The sequence below is a fragment of the Palaemon carinicauda genome, chromosome 24 (genome assembly GCF_036898095.1).
Source record: "Palaemon carinicauda isolate YSFRI2023 chromosome 24, ASM3689809v2, whole genome shotgun sequence".
Classification (NCBI taxonomy): domain Eukaryota; kingdom Metazoa; phylum Arthropoda; class Malacostraca; order Decapoda; family Palaemonidae; genus Palaemon; species Palaemon carinicauda.
In genome coordinates this window covers 76,734,014-76,757,581 of record NC_090748.1, presented here as the reverse complement: position 1 = coordinate 76,757,581, position 23,568 = coordinate 76,734,014, and the positions used below count along the sequence as shown (strand labels likewise).

At 41.1% G+C, this 23,568-nt stretch overlaps 1 protein-coding gene across 1 annotated transcript in view; it reads left to right on the top strand.

Annotated features, from left to right (window-relative positions):
* tweek (transmembrane protein KIAA1109 homolog tweek) overlaps positions 1–23,568 on the top strand; it is a 789,520-nt gene that overhangs the window by 357,312 nt on the left and 408,640 nt on the right. The window contains 4 exon segments of the mRNA XM_068348609.1: positions 10,541–10,744; positions 10,925–11,119; positions 15,643–15,782; positions 18,858–19,131. Of these exon segments, the coding sequence (XP_068204710.1) occupies positions 10,541–10,744; positions 10,925–11,119; positions 15,643–15,782; positions 18,858–19,131 (813 nt within the window).

Here is a 23,568-nt window from a genome sequence, read left to right as displayed (position 1 = left end):
TTTGGCATAAATATTCAGTCATTGTTGAAATAATGAACAAATTACGTAGAAAATATCTGAGGAAATAAAGAAAATTGCAAATAAACATTTTTATTTTAATCATGAACAAAACATATTTATTATTTTGTATTCCTATTCTATCTATATACCATGTCACTTTCCCCCAATTATGGGAGGTAGCCGACATCAAGGAAGAGAAAAGAAAAAAAAAACACAAAGGGGGACATTCATCTCTTTGCTCCTCTCATATTCCAGTTCTATTTATTCCTGTGTGTGCCATTCTTTGAAACATGGTGCTGCACACAAACCAACATCACATTCTTTACACCAGTAGGATGTTTCCTTCCTTTTGCCATTTTTCCTGCAAAGAGCACATTTCCTTAGTGGTTTTTGCTTTTTTTTCGGTAGGAGGGCAATATTCAGGGAAATGTCTTTCAAATAAGCGTGAAGGCTTTGCAACAAGTCTTGTTGGTCTTCTTATTGCATCCTTATTTCTTCTTGCATATGTAGACACCATTCTTTCAGCTAGCCTCAGTATAAACTCCCGTCTTGGAAACTTTCCACCAAGTATTTTGTACGTAATGAAAGCATTTAGGAGACACATGTCTAGCATGTGCCGAAATACCTTCTTGTAATACTTTTTCAGCCTGTTTCTTGCTGTTGAAAAATGTACCATAAGATTATCTGATAAATCAACACCACCCATATTGTTATTATAGTCCTCAATTGCTTTTGGCTTAGACTTTTCATGTCCTCTCCTAGATTTTACAATTTTCATGGAATCATCGTGCAGAGTACTCAGAACACATACGTCTTTCTTGTCTTTCCATTTCAACACCATTGATTTGTTTCGGAATGCTGCTACGGTTTCACCTTTTTTTAGTTTAGCATTTTTTATAAATGCTGGCACATCTTTTCTCGTGAGTCTCAGAGTACCAACAGTTTCAGTTTCATTGTCAACAAGCATATCTGCGAGTGTGGGACTAGTATAAAAATTGTCTGTATAAAGACAATATCCCTTTCCTAAAAGAGGATCCATAAGAGACATAACAACTCTAGATGTCACAGGAAGATTCTTGTATTTATCCAAAAATGTTGTGTTTTTACCTGAATAAATACAAAAGTTCCATATATAGCCAGTGCTACTTTCACAAAGTTCAAAAAACTTTATACCAAATCTTTTCCGCTTTGCTGGGATATATTGAACCCATGAGAGGTTCCCCTTCCATCTCATCAGAGACTCATCAATAGATATATTCTTTCTTGGAATATAATTTTCCCGAAACTTCTTCAAAATAAGGTCTGTGAATGGTTTTATTTTAGCTGTCTTTCTTCCAGGCCCATCTGTTATGGTTGCATTGTCTACTAAATGCAGGAATTTTTGCAGCAAATCAAATCTGCGACCACTCATCACTTTCCGATAAAAAGGAGTAGCAATACTTTCACGTGATGTGAAATACATTGAATTTTCTAACTTTGAATCAATGCCCTGCAAAATAAGTAGGCCTACAAACAGTTTCATTTCACACGCATCTGTATCATACCACCTATTTACTCTTGATTGTGAGGATAATCTATCTCCATTTTCATCTAGAAATTCCCCTGCATATCTGTTAGTTTCTGTCACGAGATAATCAATAACTTCTTCATCAAAAAATTTAGCAAAATATTCCATTGGATTTTCCTTATCTATGATGATGAACTTTACACCTCTATCTCCACGAAATTTGAATGGAAGCTTGCTCTTTCCTTTCCTCGTCCAGTCAGATGGCAAAACGTTTTCGTCATCACTCGATGAAAATTCATCTTCATTCTCACTAGAGCACGTGGAGCTATCACTCTCATCTTGAATTTCCTCTTCACCATCAGTACTTTCTTCTCCATCAGTACTTTCCTCAATCATAAATCGTATTTCCTCCTCTGATAGCGTAATTTTTTTACGAGCGCTCATCGTGAAGGGTAGCGGGGAGATGAGAAAAATACAGGAGACCCGTCTCAGCCGAACGCCAAATGGGTACTGAAGAAACAGTTCTACTAAACGTGGTATCGAGTGAACGCAGTTGCCAATGATTACCAGATTTGGCGAGGGTGTTGCCAGACGATGTTCCTTTCGTTTTCTATACATATGAGCGTGATATGCCGTCGAAGACACCTTGAAAATATCTTCTAAAGTGGTGGACGTCATATGCCGTCAAGTGCGGTTGCGCAAAGAAAATGGAGGACGACATATGACGTCGGAGACGGTTAACAGGTTAAGAAAAGAGATCAACTTTGCTCTTTTCTTTCGGCGGGGGTGACTCCCTTCCAGAAGTCCGAACTCTTATATGCTCCTCTTTCTCCTTTACTGTTTCCGCAAGAACTTATCAGGGAGATCTCTGCAGCTTTAGCTCAGAATGCCACTCAGGATCTTGTCTCCAAGTCCGCTAGAAAGGCTTTGCCTTCCTCTTTTATCAGCCGCAAGTCTAAGAAAGATACTTTTCCCAAGTTTTCCCAGCCCTTTCGAGGAAGATCTTCTAGTAGGGGTAGCTCCAGACCTGATGCTAGAAGGAGTAAGAGAAGAGGTTTCAGGGCAGGGCGAAGCAGAGTCTGACTGCTTTCGCCTTCAGGCAGTGGGTGCCAGGCTACTCAAATTCTGGCAAGCGTGGGAGAAGAGAGGGGCAGACCTATGGTCTATTCAGATCTTGAGGGAGGGTTACAAGATCCCCTTTCTAGGGAGCCCTCCCCTGGTCTCAGTGCCCGTGGATCCCTCTCCCAGATACAGAGAGGAGGCAAAGAGGCAAGCTCTTTCGAACCAAGTGTCTCTTATGTTAGAGAAGGGGGCCATAGAGAAGGTTCAGGATATCCGTTCACCTGGTTTCTACAATCGGCTATTCCTGGTACACAAGAACTCGGGGGGATGGCGTCCAGTTCTGGACGTGAGTGCGCTGAACAGGTTCATCATCAAAACGAAGTTCACCATGGAGACTTCGAAGTCAGTGTTAGCAGCAGTAAGGAGGGACGACTGGATGGTCTCAGATCTTTACGAAGCTCATGCTGAATGTAGCAAAGATCTTACATTCAAGGGGCATAAGAGCCTCCCTGTATCTCGACGACTGGCTTCTCAGAGCGCACTCTTACGATCACTGCCTGAAGGATCTTCAGACAACCTTGGACCTTGCGGAAGAACTAGGTCTCCTTGTAAACAAGGAAAAGTCTCTCTTGGTTCCATCTCAAGAGATTTTATATTTGGGGATGACGATACGAAGTCAGATTTTTCGGGCTTTTCCATCTCCCTCAAGGATAGAGCAAGCCAAGTTGAAACTGAGATCGTTTCAAAGCAAGGAAATAGATGAGTCTGATAGGAACCCTCTCCTCCTTGGAGCAGTTCGTCCCACTGGGAAGGCTGAATCTTCGTCCTCTCCAGTTCCATCTCAACAGCCATTGGGACAAGGAGAGGGACTTAGAATCGATGTCCATTCCTATCAAGAACTCCATTAAAGTCTGCCTTCAGTTGTGGGAGGAATCAGACAAGTTCCAGGAGGGTCTCGACTTGTCAATGAAAAGCCCAGATCTTGTGTTATACTCCGACGCCTCGGACACAGGATGGGGAGCAACCCTAGACAAATTAGAAGTCTCGGGTCTTTGGACAGAACCCCAGAAATCCTTGCATATCAACCACAAGGAGTTATTGGCAGTTCTTTTAGCCATCAGAAGTTTCGAGGCTTTAGTCACCAACAAAGTAGTTCAGGTCAATGCGGACAACACGACAGCATTGGCGTACATCTCAAAACAAGGGGGAACGCACTCGATATCTCTGTACGAGACGTCAAAGAATCTCCTGATGTGGGCAAGAGAGAGAAACGTTATTCTTCTCACGCGTTTCATTCAAGGGGAGAAAAACGTTATGGCAGACAGTCTCAGCAGATGGAATCAGATCCTTCCAACAGAGTGGACCCTCAACCTTCAGGTGTGCAAGAGCCTGTGGCGTCTTTGGGGTCGTCTTTGCATAGACCTCTTCGCAACCTCAAAGACGAAGAGGTTGGAGGCATATTGCTCCCCTGTTCCAGATCCAGAAGCAGTCCACATAGACGCTTTTCCATTGGACTGGTCCAATCTAGATCTCTATGCATTCCCTCCTTACAAGATCCTGTACAGAGAAATACAGAAATTTGTGACATCCAAAAGAACCAGGATGACCCTTGTGGCTCCCTATTGGCCGTCAAGAGAATGGTTCACAGAGGTACTGGAATGGGTGATAGACACCCCAAGAATTCTTCCTCTAAGAGCAGATCTTCTCAGACAACCCCACTTGGAAAGATTGCATCAAAATCTCCACGCTCTTCTGCTGACTGCCTTCAGACTATCGAGAGACTCGCTAGATCTAGAGGTTTTTCGAAGGAGGCAGCTCAGGCTATTGCGAGAGCAAGAAGGACTTCAACCATCAAGGTCTATCAATCTAAGTGGAAGGTTTTCAGAGAGTGGTGTAGAGTCAACTCTCTTTCCTCATCCAGTACCTCTGTAGCTCAAATTGCAGATTTCCTGCTTTATCTTTGAAGGAAGTGCAATTTCTCCTCCTCTACTATCAAAAGCTATAGGAGTATGTTAGCTACTGTGTTTAGGCATAGAAACCTTGACCTCTCTGGCAATAAGGATCTGCAAGAGCTTCTCAAGTCTTTCGAGACTTCAAAACGACGGAACCAAGATTCTCCAGCCTGGAATCTGGATATTGTTTTGAAGTATCTCATGAGCGACAGGTTTGAGCCGCTGGGTTCAACTACCTTGAAAGACCTCACTATGAAGACTTTATTTTTGGTCAGTCTTGCGACAGCAAAAAGAGTGAGCGAGATTCATGCGTTTAGCAAAAACGTTGGATTTCGTAATGGCAAAGCTGTCTGTTCCTTGCAGTTAGGCTTTCTTGCCAAAAACGAACGCCCTTCTCAACCTTGGCCCAAAGCATTCTAGATTCCAAATCTTGCGGATCTGGTTGGAGATGAGGTAGAAAGATAGAAAGAATCTTGTGCCCAGTTAGAGCTCTAAGATGCTACTTGGAGAGAACAAGAGATTTACGAGGCAAGTCTGAATCTTTGCGGTGTTCAGTAAAGAAGCCCTCTTTACAGATGTCTAAAAATGCCTTGTCTTATTTCGTCAGGCTTTTAATTAAGGAAGCTCATATTCATTGTAATGAATCAGACCTTGGACTTTTAAAGGTCAAGTCTCATGAGGTCAGAGCGGTGGCAACGTCGGCAGCATTCAGGCAGAACAGATCTCTACAAAGCATAATGGACACGACCTTCTGGAGGAGCAAATCCGTGTTCGCGTCGTATTATTTGAAAGGTGTTCAGACTTGTTATGAGGACTGTTTCACTCTGGATCCATTCGTAGCAGCGAGTGCAATAGTGGGTGAAGGATCCACCACTATGTTCCCATAATCCCAATAACCTTTTCTTCTCTTGGTACTTTTAATTGTTTTTATGGTTGTTTGTGGAGATTGTGTCAGTCTTCCACAATCATTGATTTTGTCAGGTGGTCATGTTTGTGCCTTGAGAGCACCCAGAATTGGTTACTGGAGGAGGTTCTGTCATGATGAGGTTTTGACACCGGTTTGACAGTCCCTTCGAGATCTTCAGCCCCCTGGGAGGATCGCTGGATCTCATAAGGCTAGCAGACATAATGAGGCAGAGTATCATTGAAGTCAGCTTCCTTATCAGGTACGAACCCTTAAGTTTTGTTTTAATTAACTCTTAAGTAGAATTCCAGATATGCTAGCTGTCTCTAACCCTCCACCAAAGGTGTTAATCAGCTATATACTGTATATAACTACCGGGTAAGTCTTGTGTTTAAAAATGATATTTTCATTAATAAAATAAATTTTTGAACATACTTACCCGGTAGTTATATATAATTTTAGTCCCACCCTCCTCCCCTCTAGAGACTAGAGGCATGGAATATATGAGGGTCACTGGAATGGTTCCCAGGTACCTCACTAGGGTGCAGGGGTGGTACACCTGGCTATCCAACTGGCGGTTGGCGCGAGTTTCGAATTTTCTGCCGTTGACGTCAGGGACGTAAGCTATATATATAACTAGCGGGTAAGTATGTTCAAAAATTTATTTTATTAATGAAAATATAATTTCTCTACCCGATTTTTTATCCAGGGTGAGAGAGGTCTGTACTTGGAAGCTGGTCCTACCAAAGTCGACTCTTTGGAACTCCTCCTACAGTCTGGTGGAGAAGAGAAGCCAAGAGAAGAATCCTTAGGGTGTCTTCCATGGACTGAGAATGGGGAAGGGCTCCCGTCACTGCTTGTCGAACTACACTAAATAGTGCGCTCAACCATGAGGTGTCCTTACCACATGTGGAGTTGGCAATAGGATCCCTTGGCTTACCAGAAGCCCTAGGTCCGGGAACCTGAAAAGAAGAGTTAGCTTCCTTACCTGGTCAGTGGGGCACCGGTTTAACCGCGGGAAGTTTTGCCGGGCGCTGATCCCTTGAAGCAGTGGTCTGATTCTTGGCCTCATTTGGTTGTTCACCCTGGGTCCACTCGTAATGAGAATTGTCACCACGTTGCTCACGTGGGGCAAGCTGATCTCCTGATGGGTGACGATCCCTTGGTGATAGGCGCTCGCAATCTTGCGAGGGGACTGAAGCAGTTGGTCTTGGAGACTGATACGAGGGCGAGTGACGAAGTGGCGAGTGGCGCCTTGGCAAAGGCCCAACAGGCAAGTTCCGAGAGCGAAACTTGTAAACTCTCAGAGAGAGACGCTGGCACTTAACAGGAAAGTGGAATCCCATGAACCCAAGGGGCTCGTTCGGGCAAGTGACTCACATGTCTGATGATCCCGCAGATTGTCATGCCTCGAGTGAAGGTCTCTCTCTGAGGCGAGAGATGATCACTCATCACCTGATGGGGAGGTGACAATAGCTCATCTAAAGATGAGTGACGAGATGGTGCTGAGTCACAAGTAGCTAACGTGTAGCAAACAGCTGGTGAGTAGTGAGCAGCTAGCAAACTATGCGCAGCTGTCAAAAGACTAACAGCTGGGGAATCATGCAAAGCTGTTGCATAGCAAACAGCTAATGAGTCACGTATAGCTGCCAAAAAGAGAGCAGCTGACGATTCACGCACAGGTGATGCATGGCAAGCAGTTGGCGAGTCACGTGTAGCTGACGACTGGCGAACAGCTGACGTGTGATGAGAACCCGAAGGCTCAGCGTGACGGGAGCCAGAAGGCTTAGCGTGATCAGAACCCGAGGGAACATCGTGATGAGAGCCCAGAGGCTTGGGGTTTTAGTTCTTTGCAGGCCTGAATAGGCATCTCCTTACTGCAGGGGTGGGAGAATTCCCCGGGCTGACGAGGAGTTAAAAATTCCTCCACCAGACAACCCCCGAAGGTGAACGTCTAGTAGGTTCCTCCGAAATGGGAGCTTGCTTGGTTTCTCCGAGGGATCTCACTCGCGGACGAGAGATGGTCACCGAAGGAAAAACCTGCCTCAGATTTTGCTCTCCCCCTGACAGAAGGGTCGACTCAGCGGGAAAGAGAGTGACATCATTGGCGTTAGCAACTAAAGGCAACAGCAAGTTGCACCCAACTGGGAAGGATCCACCTCCGAGGAAGTTGGTGTAAGCTTCTTCTTGGCACTCAGTTGAAGGAGCTCATCCAGAACCTCCTTTGATGGGTAACCAGCAAAACCCAGTGAGTGCCACATCTGGAAAAGATTAAAGAAACCGCAGGCACACTCTGGGAGAAGGGACGGAATCGTTTCTCCATAGAAAACAGTACCATCCCTTGATCCCCAAAGTTGACCCGTGGTTAAATGGCCTGTGCTGCTACTCGGCTGTTCCCCAGGGAAGATTGATAGAGAAGCAGCTTCAGGTGGGATTTTTTGCCTATGCCCAAACCTCTCCCACGGGGAAGCAGACCACTTCCAGCATTCGAAACAAATGTTGGCCGGTGGACAAAAGTGGTGCGGGTCCATCTCAAGGGCGGACATAAAGGTACTGCAGTAGCGGCCCTCAAGCCCTGGACATGTGCGCATGAGGTTGACAGAAGACCACACACACACACACACAATGAAAAGAACAAGATATTAAAGTGGAAATAGTAGATATTTAAAAATCAACAAATATCAAATGGCAAATTAAGGAGGGAGAGAGCGGCAACTTCCAAACTCTACCCGAGCCAAAAGCAAAGTGGGTGCTCAGCCCAGGTGTGTAATTGAGCGGGGTAGCTGGATACCCCCTACCCCTCACGATAACTAGCAGTTGAGGTAGTTATCCCATGCTAAAAGTCTTATGGTTTGTCTTTCAGCTACGCCGAAAGTAATATCCCCTATAAATAGCAAGGGTTTGTATAGAGTGACGGAACAATGAGAAATTAAGTACAAATTTTGCTATTCAATATGTGAAGCTCTTTGTTCCTGCTGGAAAGAGGTGATGTTGAAATGAACACATGAATTAATAGCTTCTTCTCTAAACAGCTGCCATTCTAATTTTTCATTCATTTTCATGCTGTAACCTTGGACATATTCTTCTCTTGATCAAGGTTTTCTTAAGGACACTGAAATGTTCTCCCAGGAACTTTAGGAAGAAATATTTCCCAGTATTATGCAAACAAAGGATCAGAGCTCCTAGATTTTATCCAAAAAAACTTTTTTTTCTATGTTGGGGTTTTGATTGAGACAGTTAAAGACTATATTGTGTCCCCAAGGAATATCTATACCAGATGGTATCAAGTAGCACGGTCCCTTATTTTGTATCCTTAAAAGATTCAGAACTGAAAAATCCCTCGTTCTGCTTCTTGAAAGGAACCAGAACCATTACCTCCCTTGTTCAGCCTCTTCCCATTTATCTTTCGGTGAAAGTATCCAGATTGACCCAGGACACCAGCCTGAGAAGGTTGGTATTGAAATTGTCCCCTGAGTGTTGGTAGATATAAGCCATTATCAGAGGAAGAAGGAAGGTAGGTTGGTAAAGCTAGAACTGAACCTTCTGAGCAAGTTGTCTCTTTTTATAATGCTAAAAATTTTGCTATTGGTACTCCTTGAGGATGACTTGACACCTCACTCGGGATCATTGCAGTCTTCTCATTTGCCCCTGCAGGAACAAAAAGGAAGTGTTCAGACTTTTTTCATTCTGGTTTGGTGAGCTTGCTTCTTTCAGATGCTGCTTTGATCAGTGTGTACGTAGCTATGTCAGTAGCCATCTTAGAGTTGAAAGTTGAGTCTGAAGCTTTTGGAACAGCTATGCCTCTCTGTACCCTATGGACGATACCCATATTCCTTTGGGCCCCTTTCCTTGAATTCTGAATTGGCTGCTCGGTAATTGTATAAGATTACCAGCTCCCTTAAGGTACTTTGTATGTATCTTGTCTCAGGTAACACATTTAACATGAAGAAAATAGGTAGAATGCAGGCTCTTTACCATTACCATTACACATTGGTCTGTCATCTGGTGCCCATAAGTTACATGACAGAGTGCCAATCTTGCAGACTATGTCTGCCAAGGGAGACCATGGTTCCGTTTATAAATAACATTGCTCTTGGTGTTCCTGGTTTGACTGCTGACTTCATCTCTATTAGGCTGAGCCCAACAGTTTCTACATCACTATGATTAGCTGCTAGGAGGTTGTTGTAGTCGCCTTCCTTGCTCCTTTATGGAACCAGAAACGATGATATGTCTAGGAAAAAATGACCATCCATTTTGGATTTGTTTCCTTCCCTACTAATGAGTGAATCTCCCAATTTTAAAGATACTCATAGGGACAACTAACAGATTTTAAAAGTAATTTGTGTTTCTAATAGTTATGCAAGCCTGAGGCTTTTAATTTAAATTTCTCACCCCAACCACCATTCTCAACCATAGGGCTAAGGAAAAAAGTAGATAATCTGTGACAGGCAGGCAGGGAGTAGTTCCCCATTGTACCACATGACATAGTTAACTACCTTGTTAATGATTCAGAGGCCATTTCTTTGTTGTTAAATTCTGTTTGAAATATACCCCTATTTTAAGACTCAGGGTTGTATAGTAGAAAATGTAGAAATTGCGCTTAAAATGTGTGTGTTACAAATGTCATGAAAGTTATTTTGTCCAAAGCTTTTTATTTGAAAAGTGAGTAATGCATGAATTTCTACAAATGTTATTGAAATTATTACCAATGCCAACAAAGTTTGGAGGAGATTATGTTTTAGCCCCTTATTATCTATTTGTTTGTAAGCAACTCCCAGGTCACAATTTTACTCATAGAGTAGTGAAACTTTCATGAATTAGTTGTTATGTTGAGATGTGGAAGTGATTCAATTTTGAAAGTTCTAGGTCAAAGGTCAAGGTCAAGTAAAAGGTCGACCGAAGTAAGCTGCTGTGGTGGAGGTCTGCACTCAGAGTGCTTCTCAAGTTATTTTTTAGATATTTTTTTTTCAGGTTTTAGTAAAGGAAATTTAACTTTAATTTTGATTTTAATGGGATAGTAAAGTGTTTGGTTAAGTAAGACGAGTATTTGGATAATCTTGTGTTGAATTACAGATTAATCAAGATATGGTTTTATAATCTTTTTTCTCTTCACAGGTCAACATTACTTTACTGCAAGCCTCAGTTGTTGAGGAAGTAATATCCTTCTCTGCTCTTGATAACATCAGAGATTTGACTTGTGTATCTCTTTTCTCTGTGTGCCTGGATAATGTCAGTTTGCAGTTTTATTCAGGCCACCAATCAAAAAAATCAGTCCAAATGTATATGAGAAATCCACATGATCCTGTGATGCAAAAGAAGGTAAGAATGAAATGAAATTTAATTATTAAACATATTCGTTTTATCTTTTTAGTTATAAATTAGGCTATATTTGACATTTTGTTTGTTTCTACAATTTTTTTATCTTCTAAGTTTTGTTGTGCTTTTCCTGTTTAGTTCACAATCTCCAACTTAAATTGGTAGATATGGTGGTCTTTGCAGAGTAAATCAAAAGCAAGGCACACGGTAGACATCCTAGCAGAGCCTGTATATGTTGAAACATCAGAACGACAACAAGAGGAGAACATGGTATCGGTAGATGTGAACAAAATGCACGTGCAGCTGCGACGGTTGAAGAATGAAAGTGTCCTTTTGAAAGATGCCAGTATAACGGCAGTACCAAACCATAGATCCAAGGTATGATATGTTCTTTTCAAGGTATGATATTTTCTTCTCACTTACAGTACTGTCTATTTATGATTACACACACACACACTCTCTCTCTCTCTCTCTCTCTCTCTCTCTCTCTCTCTCTCTCTCTCTCTCTCTCTCTCTCTCTCTCTCTTTGTATTAAAGTTCTTTACATAGACACACTTTACTTATCATTACATATTTGTATGTGGAGTAAGCAGTTCACTGAAATTGTCATTACTGTAGTACTGTAAGATTAGTTCTGTATGTATTTGATTGATTTACATGTTAAATTTCCAGTTGGTCTGACACTAAATACAAACTCTTTGCTATTTATAGGAATTGTCTTTCGGCAAAGCTGGAAAACTAGCCTTAAAGACTTTCAAGCAGAGTGGAACTATGTCTAACTTGCTTTTTCTTTTGGCTTTGCCAAGAATGGACATCTCCTTTCTCTGCCTTCCTAACACTTGCCATTATATTGATATTTTTTTCATTTTCTCTTCAGGTGGGTGTGTTTTCCCCTTCCTAGCATCTATCATGCGGACTTGCCCAGGGACTGAAGGACGCTCCAGTGGTAGCTTTATGTGCTCTTCCGAGGATGGTGCTGTGATCAGGATAACACCTGTGAGTAGCGCCGGAAGTAGTCTTCCTCCCAGTGGGAGAGATTTGGATGCCGGCACAAGGAGAAGTCCAGGAGAGATTCCTCGCCTTTGGGGTCCTTCTCAAGGTCGAAGAAACCTTGGAGCTCTTCCTTGACCCCTCGATCTCTTCCCGAAGCTCTTGTTTGCTCGGTCTCTTCCGAGGATTGGTCGAGTAGGAGTGTTGACCAGCTAACACTAGACCAACCCCAGGGTTCCAGGTATGAAGCTGCTTCCCCCAGAGAAGCAACTTTACCCACCCCGGGTGAGTCCTTTTCTTTGTCTGAAATTTTACAGATTTGGCTGTTGCTGGAGGTTGCAAACCTGCCTCTGAAGGACATGTTAATAGAGGTTCTTCAGCACGGGGGTTGTCAGAGGAGACCTACTTTGGTGTCCTCCGATGTTGAAGTTCTTTTGCCCACGAGTGTTGTAGTCGACTCCCTTGCTGTCTGCGAGGCCCATTTTTCGCTCTCTCCTGTTCCTGCTAGACTCGCGCAGTGTGACTCTCCTTCCGAGGATTGCCACCAACGAGACCGCTCACTACCCCAACACCAACCTGCTGCTGACAATGAAAGCTCTTGCCACCACAGGCTCTACTCGTGTTATAGGTACCGCAGTCCCCTTCGCCCATCCAGACGTTCACCCACGCCTGACATCACGAAACAGCACTCTACCTCAAGGGATACACGATCGTCTCACGACTCTCCTGCTCGTGATCGTCACACTCCAGCTCGTGATCGTCACACACCAGCTCGTGATCGTCACTCATCTTCTCTTGATCGTCATGCGCCAGCTCGTGATCGTCACTCTCCTGATCGCCGTTCGCCAGCTCGTGATCGTCACTCGCGTGCTCGTCGTTCACCAGCCCTTGGACGTTCTATTACAGTGTGCTTTTCCCTGGTGTGCAATCACTCGTCACCTCGTGATCATTACACCTCAGTGCATCGTTCGCCAGCCTGCTGTTCACCTGCTAGACGGTCTCCTACCAGACGTTCCCCAACTCATCAGTTCGCTGATCTTCAACTGGCTGGTCGCCAACTTGCAGTTCGCCAGCTCGCCGATCGCCAGCACTGCGATATCTAGCTCGTCAATCACCAGCGCGCTGCTCCCTGCTTGCCAAAGCGTCGCCCTCCAACTTGCCGATGCACCTGCTAGCCAATCGCCAGCTTGTGATTGTCAATTCTAGTTCATCGGACTCCTTCCCACTAGTCTCCTAAGCGTGATCGTTACTTGCCAGTGTGCTATTGCAAATTTACTTTTGAGAAACACATTAGGTCTGTGTCTTCTTCAATTGCACAAAAAATTGGCTTATTGAAAGTCTTACAAAATTTTCAGTGATCAATCTATTCTGAAGAAGTGTTTTAATTCTTTCATTCTACCTTATTTTGAGTATTGTTCTCCTGTCTGTTCTTCAGGTGCTGATTCTCCTCTTAATTTGTTGGACAGAAAATTACGGTCTATTAAATTTCTCATTCCTGATCTAGATATTAATCTCTGGCACTGTCGTTCAATTAGTTCGTTATGCATGCTGCATAAGATTTTTCTTAATTTTGATCATCCCTTACATTCAGATCTTCCTGTACAGTTCCATCCTGTTCATAATACCAGGCATGCAGTTAATTTTAATATTCAGGCCTTCTCCATCAGTTTTAATCCAGCTGTGACCAAGTTGTTGAATGATCTTCCTAGTCAGGTGGTTGAATTGGTAGAACTTCAAAAGTTCAAACTTGCAGCAAATGTTTTTATGTTGAACAGGCTGACATAAGTCTTTTTATAGTTTATATGTGAAATATCTGTTATTTATGTTGTTACTGTAATTGAAATATTTTATTTTAATTGTTCATTATTTCTCATATTGTTTATTTATTTCCTCATTTCCTTTCCTCACTGGGTTATTTTTCCATGGTGGAGCCCTTTGGCTTATAGCATCTTGCTTTTCTAACTATGTTTGTAGCTTAGCTAATAATGATAATAATAATAATAATAATAATAATGATAATGATAATGATAATGATAATGATAATGATAGTAATAGCGTAGTTCCTCATGTTCCTTCGGGAAGAAAGGCTTCATTCGGTCTTGGCGGTAAAAGGCTATTGCTCAGTCTTGAGCATCGCCTTTATACTGAAAGGAGTTGATATTTCCTCTTTGTTGGAGTTGTCTCTCCTCATATGAAGTTATGAGATTAATTGCCACCGGTTGGAAGTTAGACCTCCTTCTTGGAATGGGGTTTGTGTCCTTTGGTCTCTGATGGGTGCTTCTTATGAACCATTATGCCAGGCAACAGATCACTATCACTTTGAAGTGGTATTTCTGCTCGCTTTGGCTTCCGTCAAAAGTTGGTGAACTGTATGGTCTTTCTTACGACGTCACCCGTTCAAGAGGATGGGGGGAAGTAACACTCGGCTTCTTCCCTGATTTTATTGTAAGTCTCAAAATCTTGGAGAAGTGGATCCTAGAATCGGGCCCTTCCAGATTGGAAGTCCTTGTTCTGTAACTGAGGAGTTTGAAGTATTACCTGAAATGCACAGCAGCAGCTCGCCCCCGAGTGTCAACACTCTTCATCAGCATGGAGAAGGTCAAGAGGAGGATCACGAAGAACACCATTTCAGCTTGGATTCGCAGGGTCATAGACCGTGCATTAAATCCCAACCCCCCTCCTGCTCATCGACCTAGAGCTCATGATGTTAGGGGCATCAGTATGTCCTTAACTTTTAAGATAAACTACTCTGTGACGCAGGTACTGCAAGCGGGTGTGTGGAAGCATCAGACAACCTTCTCCACCCAATACCTGCAAGACGTACCCCAGAGGAACATGGGAGAAGTTCTCCATTGGTCCTGTGGTGGCTGCCCAACAAGTGGTTTGATATGCCTCAGGCTCCTGGATGGACAAGTAGCAGATAGTTGAGGGCATAGGTTACCTGGGACTAGTCTGGGATGAATGTGAAAGAAGGATTGGCTCTTTTTTTTTTTTTTTCATCATCTCCTCTCTTGGGGAACAGCACTCATGGGTCTTCTGCAAGCTGACTTTATCTATCTGCTGTTAATAACCATTTCCCTTGTATAACTAAGTACTGTATAGAAATAATAGTTGTTACGTCCCCATACCCCTTACGAGGTGGGTATTGGGTAACATCTATGTTTGATACTAAAGATTCTTATTGATCTCGGAGCAATTTTACCTAGACAGTCATATTGCTAGTATCACAAGAAACTGGCTGCTCAGGCCGCTATCCGTACATTGCCCAAAAGTTTTAGCGAGGTATCAAGGTTTCTCTCAGTTACATGCCAAGCCTGTATGAGAAAATTCTGAGTCAAATGCCAAGCTTGTTGGTTTGGACTTCCACCCTCCTAATGGGTGAGTCATCCCTATAAATAGCAAAGAGTTTGTGTATAGTGTTAGAACAAATGACAAATTTAGAAGTAATTTGTATTATCCTATCGATACAAACCTGTAGCTATTTATACAAATTGTCCCGCCATCACCTGTTCCCTTAGAAAGTCCTGCATGCAATAAAAATGAGTTAGACACTGGTGTGTGACTGGGAGAGGTAGCCAGTAACCCCCGCTACCCCTCACTACTTCTCCACTAACTATTGGGTCGGTAATTGCACCCTGCTTAAGAGTCTTTATGGCTAGTCTTCCAGCTTAGCCAAAAGACAATCCCTATAAATAGCTACAGGTTTGTATAATTAGGAAAAATACATGTCATAGTACTTCCAAATTTGTCAAGCTATACTTGTGAATGGAATTTTAAATTGTTTGTCTCATTGTAAATCCATCACCTTAACATAGCTTGTTTGTGCTTTGTACTCAAATCACACTGGGTCTATGTTAAAGTATGGTTTTGTATTGAAGAATACATTTATAAAGTTTATTTTTCTCCTTAAGGTACTTTTTACATTTAAACGATGTCCAAGAGGTGGAGGGGATGATGGAGAGGGAAGTGGTGCAGCTGGGACCCCAGTTATGGAAGATGATCGAATGGGTTTTATTATGTTTGAAGCTGGTTTGGAAAATGTTGCACTCAGGTGAGTTTTGTTTATTTCACTAAGAAAGGAAAGATAACAATTTCATCATAAAAAAGATGATTACTAATTGTTTCTGTTTGTATTCTCTTACTTTCTGATAATTGTTTATCTATGAAATATAATAAGAAATATAGTACAAATTCGGTTTATCAAATTAGTATATTCGTGTGAAATAGGAGAAACCAATGTACAGTTAAACACAGGTATTCCTAGTACACCTTGCATCTCTCTAAAGTTGCTGTTTGGTTACTTGGTTTGCAATAATGGTGTAACATGGTGCATTTTTTTCAAAGCAAGATGTTTTAGGAATTCTTGTGTTTAAATCTACTTTAATCCCCATGTAAATGAAAGATATGATGATTGGGTGGTTATGGAAAGGTAGTAAAAGAACATAGTCCCTGAATCATATTTTCTGTGCCACAGTCAGAAAGTGCTGTGACGGACCCATGAGTTGGAGGAAGCCAGTGAGTCTAAGATGACAGATGTGTGATGAAAAATTTGATCTAAAAAGACAAACATCACATCTTCTCTGAGAATTAGAGTGCATAACAATCTATGATGGATGCAACCCCTTTAGCCTCTGGTTCCTTTTTTTGGGTAAGGTGCGCCTGAATTGTCAAAGGAACTCCATGGGAAGATTGTTGTAAGAATCCCAAGGATTAAAGGAAACAGGTTGTCAAGAGTATGACTGTACCTTGTTTAAAAGTTAAACAATATATGTATCAACGCCTTAAAAAATATTCAAATTTCGATGGCCATGATAGATGAGTAGGGTGAATAGCCAAAGAAATAGCTTATGAAAAAAAATTCTTAGGTTCGAAGATAATAAGGATGACCTTGTTAGCACTAATGGTAGGAAAGAAATAGTTGTCTTCTTGATGTGGTGGCCCAAAGTCAAGTATTACTTTATTGAGGTAGATGTTGCATGAAGCAAAGATATCATGCACAAGCAAAGAGAATAAATCTTGAATCTCATGATAATTTAAGAATGGGAGCAATTTGGAAGGTGATGAGAAACCGATAATTTATCCTACAAGAATAATATCAAAGTTTTGTAGTAGAAAGAAGTAAAACACAGTAGAGGGTTTTTTTGGTTGCTTGAATCAAATAAAAACTTGAAAAGTTTGATGAGATTTCAGTCCCAGAAGTGATTTTGGTTGAAAAGGCTTTGCTCTTGTAAATCTGCTTTAGTGCAAGTGTATTAATGATCAATGCATAAATTGAAGTTGCTAAATCCAAGCAACACATGGTTTCCCTATGGTTGGTTTAAAAAGATCAGCAATCCAATTCCAGTAGTTATAGAAAAGACCATGAATTGACAAGATCTTTAAATGAATATCGACTTCATATTTTCTGAAGAAAATCAGACCAACTGTCATGAAGACAGGAAATTTTTACCTTTTTTTGCCTTAGACTTAATGAATATCTGTACTAAAACTCAAATGTTGTTAAGGGGTCTTAATTTAAAGTTATCAGGCTGCCATTGAAATGGGGGATATAGTAAAAGCAATCAAGGATCGAAGACTAGGAAAAAATATTGCGTGCTCTGACAGAACAGTCTGGTCCACATAAATTTCATCTCAAGTTCTTACCCCATAAGGCAAATTTAGTACTGTACTGTATTCTAATAAATTAATTTTCAAGTGCAAGAACAGGGAAAAAATTTTCACTTGAAAGGAAAATCTGAATTTAAAGATGAAAAACTTCCAAGTAAGTTGAAATGGCATATGAAACATTAAAGTATCTAACCAGTCATCCAAATGCTACTCAGCTGTTACCTTATGTAGGGTAATTCAAACAGAGGAGGAAAATGATTGACAGAAACCTGTAGAGCTGTGACTAAACAAAACTGTTAGGAGGGAGCATGACATATGTTGAATGAATTGTAATTGAAGTTTTAGTTTAAATCTTTGGGATAAGGATCATTTAGCCAATTTCCCATGAGGAAAGCCATTAGTTAATTCCTAATTACTAATGCTCAGGGAAGGGAGTCTTGACACTTGTGGATTGCAGGGGGAAAACTCTCCTTTATGCTCAAGCAACATGAGATCAGAATATCCATATTCATGTTCCTGAGAAAAAGTGCTTTTGACAAAGGACAAACCTATTTCTAGGGATGTGCTGTGTGGTCTCCAAGGACTCATCAGTAAAAGGTTAGAACAGGGAATCCAATACAACATAAATGCCAAAGAAATATTTTCTCCCTTTCTCTAGGACCAGTGTATTAACATGCAATGTAATGACTCAGTTTGTATAAGGGAGACCTTCGAGTTCAGGTGCTATTGAACTCGACACAGCACCTCCAGTGGTGAAATAGTCTGACTATCAATGACGTATCATCATCGAGAACCGTCAATACAGCTGAAGACAATGCTACCTGTGCACCAACTTGCACCAAATCATATCACGTGTCTCTAGTGAAGTGAGGAATCTTCGTCTATGGTAAAACTAAATAACAGGAATCAAGTTATAATTAGTTACCAACTATTCTTAATGATAGCATTAATATAATAAGGGATAATTTTATGTTCAATTTCACCTTCAACAGTTTTGATTCGTATGGTATAATTAGCCTACTCTCCCCAGCTTTCTTGACAGCCTGATGTTTAGTTTTTTGTATCACATTTTCCATTGTTATAATCTTATAACTCCTATTTTCTTAATAATTTTAGGCTATGAGTGTATTACAAAGACCATCTAATTGTCCATAAATGTGTGATAAAGTTAGTGAAAAGGATACAAAGACTTCAGATAAGGGAAGCGTTTAACATGAACAGATACCACTCATGTTACAAGTCTCGTGTTGCAGGAGACCTTTTAGTTGTGAAGAGAGATTAATATAAAACACTAAAAAAAGTAAAATAAGTATATTTTTACTGGTTATAATTGTTTTGACACCAGCATGAGTATATTATAACTTTAAATTAATAACTCTTTGCAGTATGAGTAGAATTTGGATAGGGAGGGATGGGATTTAAGCAATTTTCCCATTACTTTTTACAATTGATTAGTGATGCTTTAGATATTGCCTTATTTGCTTAAGATTTCTTGTTGTATGTTTATTTTAATCAACAGGGCTGTAAAACGGAAAGGATTTGGTCAGCAAGGAGAAGGAACAACCAGTGGTCCAGCACCTTCAGCCGGGAGTGGGGCAGTTCCAAGTAATAGCTCAGCTCCAGGCACAGCAACTGTTGATCCTACAAAGGTGGTGCCTGAAACTCGAAGAGATCACTCAGAGCGAGTGTGTTCTGCTTCCGTTTCACAAGTTTCTAATATGTCTAGTCACTCAGGGGCCCCACATTCAAGTTCATCTGCTAATGATAGTATAAAGGACCTCCCTGTTGTACAGGTATGTCAAAATTTATTGGGAATTATTTAATATTCTAGGTTTTATTAATAATACTTGAAAACTTATTCTTATTAAGTAACAGTATTTAAAATCAAATTTGTATTTATAATTTTGAAATCCTTGCCATAAAATTCAAATAATCATACACAATAAAAACTAGATTTTATGGTATTCTTATAATTTTTTGCTAGAAGTAACACTTGTAAAATGGTAACATAAATTGTAGGATGTAAGTGTAACTGTATGCTGGTATTGCCATTCAATACTTTGTTGGCCATTCTTCAAACATTATTTAGCTGTTACACTTAGAATTGCAATCTGCTCCTTTTGTTGTAAATTATTATACAGAAAGATTAGATTTGGAATAATCCATTTTTTTTATCAAATTTCAATCTTCTGAATATTTTATATCCTCGTTTTCTTAACTCATATTAAATGAATGAGGCTCATGGCTTTGATTTATATTATATTTTGAAAGAATTCTATTCCAATGTGTGTGGGTTTTGCTGACCTTTAAATATATTTCTTGCTCTTTTCTTATGCTTTTATTTTAAACTATCTTGTATTATTACTGGTTTTTTTATTTGTTTACTGGACAAACTTTATTTTCATCTCAAATGCAACTTTCTGTTTGGGACCATTTAGAAAGCAAATCATCTGATTTTATGAGAAAGTCTTGTGTTCTTTGTAAGGTTTCAACACAATAATTTTCAAGTGACATTTGCAGTGCTACTTTTTTTCCAAGAGAAGATTCCAACTTGACCTTTTTCCAAGGTATGTTTTCAGCTCTACCTCATCTTGGAAGGTTTCAACCCAACCCTTTGCATGGGATATTTTTTAACTCACAGACGGTGTATCTAGTGGCTGTTAGGAAACTGAATTGGGTAAAAGCTGAAGAAAAAGTAAGAGGAGGAACTTGTGTTCTTATTATCCGGCCATAAAGGCCTTTGAAGTTTAACCAAACTACTCGCTGTTTGATTGCTGATTTTTTACTATATGGCCCCTAGTCTTGGCTATTAATTTCTCATATCTCAAATAGCAACTGTGGGGCAAAATTCTTATATTTCAACAATTTTAAATATTAAACTTAGCCGGTGAATATATAATAGCTGACGTCTCCGGCGGCTCGACAGAAAAACACAAAAACTCGCGAGCTATCGCTATGAAGGTTGCGGGTGTGCCCACCAGCGCCAACTATCGGCCAGATACCGCATATACATGTAAACAGCTCCAGTTCTTCTCTGTCGGTCTTGTCGACAAGTTGTTCCATTACTCGCTGTTAACCTGGAGTTTTTCAACAGTCTTGGTGAAGTACTTCTTTTTGGTTTTGAGCTTTCGCAGTGCAGGTGTTTTTATCTTCAATTTAAACTCTTGAACTCTTTTTTGGATAGATTTAATTGTTGATGACTTTGGATTGTTTTTGGACTTTCTTTGACTTTTCAAAATGGCTGACCCTTCTCCAATTCCTAAATTTCGTAAATGTAATGCTAGGGATTGTAACAAACGTCTTCCAAAGGCCTCTCTCGACCCACATACTGTGTGTTCTAATTGTCGGGGTAAAACCTGTCAATTAGGAGATCGGTGTGATGAGTGCGTGGTACTTTCGGGATTCGACTGGCTAGAGTTTGATAAGTATTCTCGTAAGCTAGAGAGAGATAGGGTGAGGAGAAGTTCCTCTAGATCATTAGAATTTTCCTCCTCCCATGCCCCTGAACCTAATCCTTCCCCAGTAGTAGTTGTGCCTGAACCTTCTACTAGCACTCATGAACCATCAATGCGGGATATGTTACGTGACATTCAAGCTTTGGGTGAGAGAGTTGAATCTTTAGCTACGGACCGTAATCAACTCATGGCGGATGTAAAAGAGTTAAAGTGTTAAAGTGCCACATTAGAAAATCGTGGGGATAAAGTGATTAGTGCGCAAAGTGTTATCAGTGTTGCGACCGAGGGTTCGTCTGTTCGTGCCTGTCGTTTGCCTAGTCCGAGACCTCTTGCAAGCTCCCATGCACCAGGGAGAAGTAATGTCGTAGGACTTATGGGTACGAGAGGCTTTAACCAACGAACAGACGTTCCCTTTATGGTTTCGGGCGTGTCTCGTCAAGACCGCCCCTACCATAAGACGAGCGAGGCGGTTTTCTCCTCGTCATCCGAAGGCTTCTCGCGTAAGAAACCGTGGAGCAAGGTTTCGAGACCCTTAAAGCGGAAGTCAGTCCCTTCAGGACAGGTCCAGCGTCCTGGTTGTAGCCATTGGGACAGCTCTGACCCTGTGCAGTCATCGGAAGACTGCTCGCCGCCTAAACAGAAGCGTAACACAGGCTCCGAGAGTCTTAGTGTAGGCAATGTTTTGCAGTCACAGACGTTACCCTCGTCTCGAACCGCACCCACTCCCGTGGATCCTAAATGGGTTATACTGCAAGATATGCAGAATAAGCTTGCCTCTCTTATGGAGGAATATACTGCTGAGCAGGTTCACGATGATCCTCGCCGTTTAGCTGATCGAGATCCTGGCCGTCAGCCGCCCAAACGAGCCTTTGCTCGTCCTGTTGACGTTGACGTTACAAAGTCACGTCAGTCACGTGACGTAGAGCCTCACTCAGTGCAGTCCCGTGTTGACTTTCAGCCGCTTGTGGACGTTCAGCCGCTGCCGCATGCTCGTGTTGACGTTCAGGACGTTCGCCAACCAGCTAAGTTGACTTGTTTTGACGTTGAGAGTCAAGCACCGCAGTCAAGAGTTGTTTTGACTGCTCAGTCTAGGCAGTCAAGGCAGTCTCGAGTTGACGTCGAGCGTCCTCGCGCTCCTGTTGTTGTTGCTAGTCAGTCCGTTAAGCAGTTACATGACGTAGCGTCCTGGACTGCTACTGATGCTCCTGTGCGTGTGGACTCTGCTTGTCAAGCATTGCCACCAAGGCAGGTCTTTCCCTTGCTTGAGACTCATCAGTTGTCAGACGAGGTTCCTTCAGATGAGGACGTTGCTGATCCTCATCCTGATGATAATCCTTTGGACGTTTTGTCAGATGTAGAAGAACCTAAGGCTGTTCAACCTTCGATGGATTTTAAGAAGATCATGATGATTTTCAAGGATCTTTTTCCAGATCATTTTGTTGCTGTTGCTCCTCGTTCGCCTCCGTCTGAGTTTGCTCTAGGCTTAGCTGCTACCAAGCCTGCCTTTACTAAGCTAGTGCTTTCTCGTTCTTCTAAGAGGGCTTTACGTCTTCTAGGCGACTGGTTGGATACCAGGAGGAGTTTGGGGAAGACGGCCTTTGCCTTCCCACCTTCTAAGCTTTTGTATAAATACTGATTTTAGATGGTGAAGAGAAACTGCAGAAATTAGTGAATTACTCTAATTTGAAAGTGTTTACAGAAAAATGGAGTTTAAGCTAAAATTTAGTTAGAGTTAATTTATAAGAGTAATTGAGGCGAAGAGAGTTGCATCATCTGCATATGCAACTTATCTTGTCGTTTCTAGGCCAAACTACATATCGTCTATATAGAGTAGTATAAAAAGTAATGGTCTCAGAACACCACCCTGAGGAGCCCCGATATTACATTCCTATACCGACTATGGTGCCCATCAACAACTATTCTTTGAATTATATTTACAAAAAATACAACAATGATTCTAAGAAAAGACCCACCTACTCCCAACTGTTAGAGTTAGAAAACAAAGGCCTCATGATGAACACAGTCAAAGGCAGTACTAAAATCAAGTCTGATCATATGAACTTTATGATCACAATCAAGGGATTTCTGTACAGCATTGAAAATTGTATGAAGGGCATCACATGCTCCAAATTGCAAACTAGGGAACAAATTATTGCCTTCAGCATACCCATTTAATGTTTTGCCAAAATACATGAAAAAACTCAAGTGTAGTAGTTATAGAAATTGGGTGATAATCAGCAGGGCCAGAGCTACCACAAATATTTATCTAATGGAGTAGTGTTACCAATTATCCAGCAAGTACTAAACAACCCGGAGCTAAGAAATCAGTGGTATTTATGAAAAACAAATGAAAATTACCAAAAAAATTTTAAGGCCATTAGACTATATTTTAGCATTTAAAAAGTAATCGCCTAATAATTTATACCAAAGACAAAATGCAAGTATATTTTGGTTAGTGCAAATCCAGAGGAATTTTGGTGATAGAAACCAGATTTTACAATATTGTCAAACTTTTTAATTTCCTCTTTTACGGTGAGAAACTCGCTATTTTTTATTTTAAAGGTTATTAGTGAATTTTTAACTCTTTCCTATAGCTTATTAGGTTAGAGATCCTAAGTTTTAGGGTTGAGAATGACAAAAATTTTACCTAATTTTTTTTCTCCATATTCCTTTGTTAGGTCAGAAATTAAGCCGAGAATCAGAATAAAGATTTTTGTTTTTCTTCAATTAGAGCAGTTCAAGATTTATTAAATAAAAAAAATATTAGGAAGTAAG